This window comes from Octopus sinensis, linkage group LG7 (genome assembly GCF_006345805.1).
Source record: "Octopus sinensis linkage group LG7, ASM634580v1, whole genome shotgun sequence".
Lineage (NCBI taxonomy): Eukaryota > Metazoa > Mollusca > Cephalopoda > Octopoda > Octopodidae > Octopus > Octopus sinensis.
Window position 1 is genome coordinate 87,463,047 of NC_043003.1, and position 10,523 is coordinate 87,473,569.

Genomic DNA, 10,523 nt, shown 5'->3' on the forward strand with positions numbered 1-10,523 from the left:
CCACCGGCACGAGGCCAGTCGGGGCGGCGCTGGCAACGGTCATGAACAGATGGTTCTCTTACGTGCCACCGGCACTGGTAACTCAGCTGCAATTTCCATTGATCGATTTCGATTCTGATCCTCACTTGCCTCAACAGGTTCACATTGTGCGTGTACGTGTACGTGCATACATACATATACATATGCATACACCTATACTTATGCAATATATATATGCATGGAGGCGCAATGGCCCAGTGGTTAGGGCAGCGGACTCGCGGTTTCGTTTCCCAGACCGGGCGTTGTGAGTGTTTATTGATCGAAAACACATAAAGCCCCACGAGGCTCCGGCAAGGGATGGTGGTGATCCCTGCTGTACTCTTTCACCACAACTTTCTCTCACTCTTACTTCCTGTTTCTGTTGTACCTGTATTTCAAAGGGCCGGCTTTGTCACTCTCTGTGTCACGCTGAATATCCCCGAGAACTACGTTAAGGGTACACGTGTCTGTGGAGTGCTCAGCCACTTACACGTTAATTTCACGAGCAGGCTGTTCCGTTGATTCGGATCAACTGGAATTCTCGTCGTCGTAACCGACGGAGTGCTTCCATCCATATATGCATACATACACACACACACACACACACACATATATATATATATATATATGTGTGTGTGTGTACACATATATATATACATCCATATATATATATAAATATATATTGAAAAAGGAACTATAGCAACCTGAAATAAAGTGTTTTACTGAAGAACACAATACACTGGTATAGGAATCTATCCCATGATGTAGGCATCAGAAATACAACTAGGCCTTGCGCATTCATGATACATATATATATGTGTGTGTGTGTGTGTGTGTGTGTGTATGAATATGCATCTATATGTGTATGCATGCATATGTTTCTATATGCATATATATATATATATATATATGTATGTATGTATATTCATAGATATGTATGCATATGCATATATTTATGTTTGAATATGCATATATGTATCTGCCTGTATATATACATATGCCTATATATATATATATATACATATTTATATATATATATATACACACACGCCGTGGTGATCTCATTCTTGCTCACAACATCATAAGCAGAAAGTGTAACCTCTCGAAAGAGCTGTTCTTCACTCCTGCTCCAGAGCGTCGGCTGCGGGGTCACTCCAAAAAGCTCTATCTGCGACGATTTCATCTCAATCGAAGGAGAGGGGCTTTCTCCGTCCGGGTTGCAAATTTATGGAATAAGCTGCCGGACGAGATGGTGAAGATGCCAATGACCGCTCGGTTCAAAGTCTCCCTTGACCACAAGTGGCCTGAACTCTTTACATGAGCACCACCCTGTACATAACTCCATGTCCCCCTACATGGCTTTGCTTTTTGCTTTTTGAGCCAAAAATTAACTAACTAACTAACTAACACATATGTATGTATATATACAGGTATATACATGCATGACTTGCTGTGTGGTAAGTAGATTGCTTGCAAACCAAATGGTTTGGGGCTCAGTCCCTCTGCGTGACACTTTGGACAAGTGTCCTATACTATAGTCTTGACAGAACCAAAGCCTTTTGAGTGGATTTTGTAGACAGACATTCAAAGAAGCCTGTCGTATGTATATATGTGTGTGTCCCTACCATCCCTTGGCAACCGATGTTGGCGTGTTAACGACCTCATAACTTAGCATTTCGGCAAAAGGGACTGATTGTATAAGTACCAGGGTTTTAAAGAATAAGTCCCGATACTCCAGCATGGCTGCAGTCAAAGGACTAATGTCTGCAAACCTCATGACATATATTGTTGAAAAATTCGATAATATGGCCCCTGGAAGGGACCTTTATATCTTCCTTATATAACTAAGTTTTTTTAAACACCCAAGGGAAATAACCCATAGCACCTGCACAATATTTTTCTAAATATTCATTGGAAATAACCAATTTCATTGTTTATGTTTGATTACTTTGAATATTGATTTTTTGTGTGTCCAATTTCTAATTTTTGCAGACAATATCACTTTATTTGACATATGAATAGAATGCATGTCTGGAAACCCCATGAAATACTTAGATTGTTGAAAAAAAATCGATAATAGGGCCCTTCCAATGGATCATGCTATCTACTACATATTACTAATATTTTAAACAACCCAAGAGAAATAACCCATACCACCTGCAGATCAGTCGACCTAATTCTGCATTTCACTACTCACAGTTTTGAATTGCTAAACATTATTATTGCACTTCTTTAATTTGCATCTTAAGCCCTAAAGACTTCATTCATACATATCTACACATACATACTTTTTTGAATGCCTATTACTCCAATAATTCTGCATTTTTACAGTTACACTTTTTCCATGACAGCAGATAAATTTTTTATTCCACAACGTTATTTGTAGTGGCTTCATGCAGGAATAGCATAGATTCGATCCTCAATTGCCAAATTTCACTTGACACTTCAACAGCGGCAATAGTTTTTTCTGTGAATGACAGCAGTTATACATTTCCCAGATGCCTTTGCTAAGCAAAATAATGTATTTACCTCTCGCCAACATACAACTATTTTTCCCTCCCCCAGCTGACAGTTTTTTGTACTTTTTCATGGCGGAAGAAACACTTTTGTGGCAGGCATATGTATACATATATGTATGCATATATGTATATATATATACGTATATACATATATGTGTGTGTGTATATATATATATATATACATTATCAGTGCCGCCTTGACTGGCTTCCATGCTGGTGGCACGTAAAAAGCACCCGCTACACTCACAGAGTGGTTGACATTAGGAAGGGCATCCAGCTGTAGAAACATTGCCAGATCAGACTGGAGCCTGGTGCAGCCTCCTGGCTTCTCAGACCCCAGTTGAACTGTCCAACCCATGCTAGCATAGAAAAAGGACATTAAATGATGATGACGATGTATACATATATGTATATAATATAATAATATATATATATATATACACACACACACATATATGTATACACCAACGCTACTCTCAGATCACAGCATGGTTGAGCTGACCATGTACAGACCAAAGGAAACCATGGACATGTAGCCTACAAGAAACTCTCAGAATCTTTCCAGCCTGAACGTCCATAGGGCAAACTGGAAACAAATTGAGAAAGAGATCCTCAAACAAAACTGGCCTAAATATTTCTCCTCACCGGACATCGACATGAAACTTCAACAATTCATGTCTGTAATGCAAGCCATGTGCTATAAATGTGTCCAGAGAGAAACACCGCTGTTTCTGTCCACATGCCCTTCCTCCTGTTTCCAAATAAAGGAACATTTTCCTATAGCCTGACATAGTTTTGTGAAATACTGAAAATGAATGATGCTGGTTAAACAACAGTGACACTCATTTTCAACTATCAAGTAATGTCACATCAAGGTAACACAAGCACACACTAATACCTATACAAAGAGCTTCTTTCAGATCTTATCTATCTATCTATCAAATCCATTGACAAGGCCTTAGTTGCCTAGGGCCGTAGTAAGAGATGCTTGCCCCAAATGATATACAATGGGACTTAACTTGAAACCATATGGTTAGGAGATATACTTTTTTTTAAGCATACAACCATGTGAGCCTGGTTCCGGTGTTCAAAGTGCTCCAACTAAAAGGTTTGTGAGTGTTTCCCACAAGTGGAGCAGCTATGAATACCAAATCATAGATCATCTGATTCGAAGCACTTATTTCCTGATAACTCGCTTAACCCATCTGTCTTGCTCCACTTCCAATAAGAGGATCCTTCTGCTGCCTCTCCCATCCTGCAAACAGTTGCTTTCTCTCTCTCTTTCTCTTAATTAAATGACTGTAATCATTCTACATACTTTCAAAGCAAGGAATCCTCTACAGCCAACCTTGACAGCAATGCAATGCCAGCCATCTCTTTTCCACGAAATTCTGGAAAAGGTTCTGATACTTGGTGTGCTTCTGTTGACAAGCTTGATTGCAACCCTTTTCCCATAGAACCATAAAACTCAGAATTATTTTGTTTGTTTTCTCTGACCACAAATCTATATGACCTGGATCACATGGGAAAACTCTGCCTTTCCTCCAGGACTACTTTCATATCCCATGATCGAGTCACTTACAAGAAACTGATTGCTTATTTTGCTTTACTTAATGGCTTTTTTCTTTCCCCCATGAACTTGACCCAGGGTGTTGTTTTCCGGTAATGTTAGTGTTTCTTACATCTACCTTGCACAGTGGGGTGAACAAGTGCCACAAGCACTTTGTCGTGGCTCCATCTGTACCTGCTTTGACTAACTGCAGTTCTACAACCTGACAAGATGTGTGCCAGGGTGCAGCTCTCTCCACAAAGTTTACACAGCTGGTCCTTTTTCATACTCCATCTTTACAAGTTTGTTGGTGTTGGGAGTATGTCATATACTGCTCATAAAAGGAAAGAGATGCAGAGGAGTCTTAGTCTTCACAGGTCTACCTACAGGTCTCATTTAGTCAAGGCTCCTTAGAACGCTAACTCCATAGCTCGTTTTCTCTTTCATTTGGTGCTGTACTTTTACTTGTATCATGGCCCTTGTTCTCTTGATATTTGCTTTCCTCTATACTTGGAAATGGTAAGAACTAAGACCCTACTGTCCTATACATGTCATTCCATGCTTTCTGCTAGGGTAACTATAAAACTGGCTGTCCACTTATGCCCTGATGTGACACCCTCATTTCCTACACACTCATCCTTAATTTCTTCAACAACAGATGACAGAGGAAGCCAAAGCAGTCCTGATCTTATGCACAAAATTGTTATTTTGTGCTGTTTATATTCAAAGTATATTAGAGTACAGGTAGGATGATGCTGTTTAAGAAATTGGCACACACTATCTTGTGCGGCCGTACTTCATATATATTGTTGAGGCAAATGTCTTGTCATGCTCTCTGTGTAAGATTTCAGTGTCCATGTCTCTGCATACATTTATTTACTGTCTGTTCCAAATAGATGTACTCCTTCACCTCCTCAACTTCATCACTTCCCACCATTATTCAGCCTTATATATATATATAATATATATATATATATATATATATACACACACACACACATGTAATATGTGCACATATACACATGTCTTTGCACATATATTCATGTAAACATATGCAAAGCCATATAACCACTCAATTTCAAGTGTAACCTGGTAGCATGTACCATGCTTTGGCTGTTTTACGTGACTTTGAAGTCACAAGCAGACATATACACCCTCTAAAGTCACAAGCAGACATATACACCCTCTAAAGCTCCTCATCCCACTCTTGACTTTGTGGATGATCCAAGCTGTAACAGTTGTAGGAAGGGTTGCGCCAGCATTCAGTTGGTACTTATTCCAGCTGAGTAGACTAGAGCAATGTGAAATGAAGTGCCTTTCACGAGCACAATAGCACTGCCCAATCCAGAAAGAATCACACACACAACAATCTACTCTACTCACAAGACCATGAGGTTTCATATATTTGTGTATGTTTGCCTAGATCTAAAAATTGGTATTACATTGTGTCCTATATTTCCTAACTTAGTGGCTTGATAAATTGGTCGTGACAAGGAAAGACGGGCGGAAGCCTTGCCAGTACTAAGGGCGATTTATCAACTAAAACCTTGAAGATGGTGGTGCCACCCTCCCTTATGACAACAATAAGCTAAGGAATATTATTCAAATGAGCCAATGTTATGAATTTAGATAATTCGGGTTGCTGGTGATGTACGGAATAACGTACGCAAGCATTAAACGAACTGAAATTTGTCTCCTAGCTGAGAAAGTAAACAAAACCCCAGTGGTAATTGTTAGCTGCTCTCGAAGGAGGGGAGATAATTGCAAGTAAGTTTACAAAATTAGTCTCTTGCCTGTCCATATATACCTGAATAAATCAGCTTTATTAACTAAAGGGTGCCCGAATTGTGATTTTCGATAAGCAGTCTGTTGCAAAAGTTTAAAATACGCTACTAAGTTTTGTTTCGTTTTCAAATAAATCCACGATCAGGAATTACAATTGGTAGAAAAAGTGTTTTGTCGGTGTTATTAGTAACTATGTTTAACTTTTTTCAGAGATAAATTACTTCATTAGTATTCTTGTTATAACTATCATAATTTTATTTAAGGCCTATTGTCATCAGACTTAGATTTTAAATCTGAAATTCCTATATCTAAATTAGTGGGACGTCAATTGAGGAAGATTTTTAACAACTAGAGCATCTGTGACGTGAAAACTCCCACATCGACTCCTAGTTTATTATTTAATAAGTCCCAGGTTAGTCTTTTTTGTACAGGGTATCTTCTTCAAAACAGCTGGGTATGATATGGAAGAGATTTGACTCGTTTGATTTGCGTTGTCACAACATATACAAACACTTTATCCAGCTCCACCAAAAGACTTCGACGAAATCATTCAGTTTCTTCAGCGCAACAGTTAAAATATCTTACGTGTTGCCTGCTCCATGTAGTAAACCAGTGGGTAACACATATCACCACAGTTAAGAAGATATAGCCAAGGACAGTTAATAGAAAAACCGACTGAATAGTTCGCTTATATCATTTCAATACCAAAAGACTATTCGATAACAACAATCTGGATTCCGCTTTATGACTTTACTTTGAAATATGTAGATGGAGAAAAACTGTAGTCTAATATTTCTAGAACTGTTTTTCTTTTCTCCTTAACCTGTCACAAAGTTCCAAACAGTTTATACTTGACTACTTGAAATATCTACTTAGCTACGCTCGGGTCCCGAGTAATATCAGTTAATACATTCATACGAAGTATAAAGGCGAAGGAATCCCATTGTAACTTGCTTCCACTCACCTGTTCAATTATTTATTTATGAGGAAGTTAAATGTTGGAAAATCTTCCAATAAAGTGAACAGCATCTCTAAATCAAGTTTAGCATATATATTGTGGACCTTCTGAAGGTCTTTCCTTTTAAACCAACGGTTGTAGTACATATATAAAGATAAAATTATGATATGTACTGGGAGTTAAGTGCAAAAATAGGCGGTAAATATTAACTTCAGGTCATATCACTAGGTTAAACAACTGACCTCTTCAGATTAAAACAACAAAGCCGAGTGATGATGAAACTGCCACTTTTGTTGAGAAGCACTATTCCACTTATATAAAATAACAATACTAATTTTACATTGATCAAATTATAAAATAATCGCAGTTGGAAAAAAAGAAACGAATTATTCATGAAGTCAACAAGAATTACTTTTAATTTTATATATTTTAAAAAAAGGCAAGATAATAAATTTTTAAAAAAGCTGAGGAACATTATTTCAGTGATTTCCTATGAACAAGGATTGGTGAGGCCATAGCTAATTGCTTACAGTCATCATTAACGATTTCCTTTTTATAAATAGGGAAAAATGTTATCTTTAAAGATGTAGAAATAACAAAATTTAACTTTTGTACCATCGTTTTAAAATCACAACCACCCTCCCACAAATGAGAGAAGAAAACACTCCCGCGTAAATACGCAAGTCACAAACTGAAACAGGGTGGTAAAATACTACTGCCATAAATAATGGTTTCTAATTCAGGTACAAGGTCAGCAATGGGAGGAGGTTAACTGATTACATTGACTTCGGTACTTGATTAGCACTTTACTTTATCGACCCCGGAAGAGTGAAAAGTACAGTTGACCACGGTGAGATTTGAACTCAGAACGAAGTGCCGGGGAGGAGACGGACTGAACATGGTGATTCAAGCTTCATTCAATAAGGTCGCGCGTCAGATTAAAGTGCAGTATGTCGAAGTTCAAGGTATCTTTTATTATTCCGCTTAGCACACTCTAAAATAGCTATTCAGCAAGAAAGAATATTGTTTACTTTAAAAGAAGACAACTATCATAACTCATCTATAAAGTGGGCCACAACTAATAACCGTTTGTAGTAGAAGCGTGCGGGCATCAACGTCTATAATTTATTTCACTCACATCAGATATATTTTATTTGCTCCAGTGAGCTGAGTATATTATTATAATGCAAGAAGTTAGCGGATTGCTAGCGGCACAATCTCCAATTACCGAAGTGATTAGAAGTCCTACAAATCGAGCTAAACCTGCATTGCTTATTGGACGAATATTTAAATCGGTAACTTTTTACAGATTTCATCTGCAAACCACTGAGTAGAATACATGTTCACACATATCTGATGTGTTTGCTAACTCCGTAATCTGCCCCAAAATATTGGACAAATTCCAAACAGGAGAAAGCCACTTTAGAGTATACCCCCCACCCACTCCCGCAGATCATTTCCGGACTGAACTCTACTCCACGCTTAATCTTCCTTATCAGCATTATCACAGAATATTTTTACCTGTGCGCCAGCAGTCTTCCAACTATAACATCACACACACACACACACATATATATATATATATATATATATGGCTCACAATGCAAACCGATACCTACACTGATGATGTGCTAAAAATCTCCACCAAGCTTCCTCATTCTTTTTAGTCTGACATAGACAATTAAAAAAAAATTAACCCGAGCAAGCAATTAAAAACAGTTAAGCTAGATCTTCACTCTTGACTTATTCACACACCTGGGAGGAGCTAAACCGATAGAAAAAAAATTTTGCCTCGACCTTTGCAACGAACTGGAAAATGGAATAACATTTTTAGAGCAGGGCGGATTCCGTACATAAAAAAAACAAACACTTCAAAAGTTTCCTATATTTCTTCCCAACCAGTACTCTCTAATTCAGCGTAACATATAGAATTGGAAAGTAAGACGGTTAAATTTTCCAAAGTAAACGAAATTATACAGCAGTGACACACTTATATCAACATAAATTAGTATGGGACTTTTAACTGCGCCAATGTATTATTCCTGCTCTTTGCTAACATTGTCCTGGATGCATAAAACTTTAAAATGCAGCATTGCTGCAAGCAGATAAATTAATATCTGATTAAATCATTACGATTATTGCATAATGATTAAAACGTTTTTTAAAGGAAAAAGTTGAAATTTTGCAACGAGGACTAAAAAGATTGCAATAAATTGAAAGTGCATAAAAATCATTTTAGCAAGCATAATACTTACTAATTACGAATGCGTTTTACTTTAAAAAGAAGCCTTAAATTTAAATTCAACTAAATCGTTGTGCAATATAGATTTTAGAATATTTTTTTTTAAATTGAATGAAGCAAGCAACGTAATTAGGCCGTTGATAGTTGTCAACAATTAAAACGGGGATGAATAAATAACTAGTTATAAGATAATTAAGTTAAAGTATTTATACATTACGTCTAGATAGATAGATTGATGGCTATGCGTCTAGAAATGCAATTCGGAGTGAGTTAGGTGCTCTCTACAGTAATGTAGAAGCAAAATGTAGCTTATGAATGGTGTGAGCTGTGACCTACCTTTCATCATGGTCAGAGGTAGTTAATTTGGTTTGCTTTGTGCGATCCTTAATTGCTTGCAGATTTATTTTTCAACAGCAGACAAACAATCCTCTTAGGTATTTCTTAAAGTTATTTCCACCATTGAAAATATGCCAAGTTTGACCCACACACAATCAGCGCAGAAAAAAACTGATAAACTTAGCTTAGCAAATGATGCGCTTCTCTCTTTCTATCTCTCTCTCTCTCTCCTGTCAGTATTTTTGTGTTTCCCCTTCTTGAACTCTGTTCTCCGTTTCTCCTTCTCTCACTTCTTCTCTTTTTTTTTTCCCCCTCTCCTCTCACTCCACCTCTTTTTTTCTTTCGCTCACTATATTGGTTATTCTTTTTCTTTCCTTCTTCCCTTTCTCTCTTCCACTTCGTTCACACATACGAACAGATATAGACCACTTACAAATAAAACGGGAAAAAAATTAGTAGATGGACAATAGGACATTTAAAATAAAAAGATTTACTACACAAACAAGCATGAAAATTAAATTAAAATATTGCTGAAACATTAAGCTCTCAGCTCGCAGCCGGATAATGGTAGATAAAAGGGAGTGCACATCAACTGACCCACCTAGCCCCCCTCCCCCAGTTATTTGCATTATTCAGATTTTTTTATTTACTTATGCTTGTTTTTATTTTGTTATTCTTTTCTTTTTTGCTTCCGTATAAAAATTCTTGGCAGCAGGTTATTGTGAAACCGTATTGTAAAGCCTACAGCGATTGGTTACTTTGTTAGTGCAAGGCTACTTTAGATGAAACCACATTTGCTATTAGTCAATAGTTACACTAATCATAAGCGAGTTAGTAATCCCAGCTATCTGAATGATATTTCAGAATTTTGTGACTTGTATTTCAGTCTTAATTTAAAATTTTATTGTTTTATTTTTGTATTTTTTTTTCCCCGTAGTAATGATAGATTTTTTTTTTTTTCCTTTCGAAATTCTGAAGTAACTTAGCTAACCCGATAAACAGCTGAAAACTCAACACTTCTCTTTAAAAACCATCGACCACATGTAAAGGCGAACCGAACCCGGATGTTCCATTAAAGTCAACAACCTCCACCACCACCCGCGTCAGCTTCTTTCA

General features: G+C 37.2%; 1 protein-coding gene across 1 annotated transcript in view; it reads right to left on the reverse strand.

Annotated features, from left to right (window-relative positions):
- The window catches only part of LOC115214176 (dual specificity mitogen-activated protein kinase kinase 6), a 77,041-nt gene extending 67,343 nt beyond the window's left edge, over window positions 1-9,698 (reverse strand). The window contains exon 1 of the mRNA XM_029783266.2: window positions 9,408-9,698. Coding sequence (XP_029639126.1) covers window positions 9,408-9,417 — 10 coding nt within the window. The 5' untranslated portion in view covers window positions 9,418-9,698. The remainder of the gene's footprint in view (window positions 1-9,407) is intronic.
- Window positions 9,699-10,523: the final 825 nt, after the last annotated feature.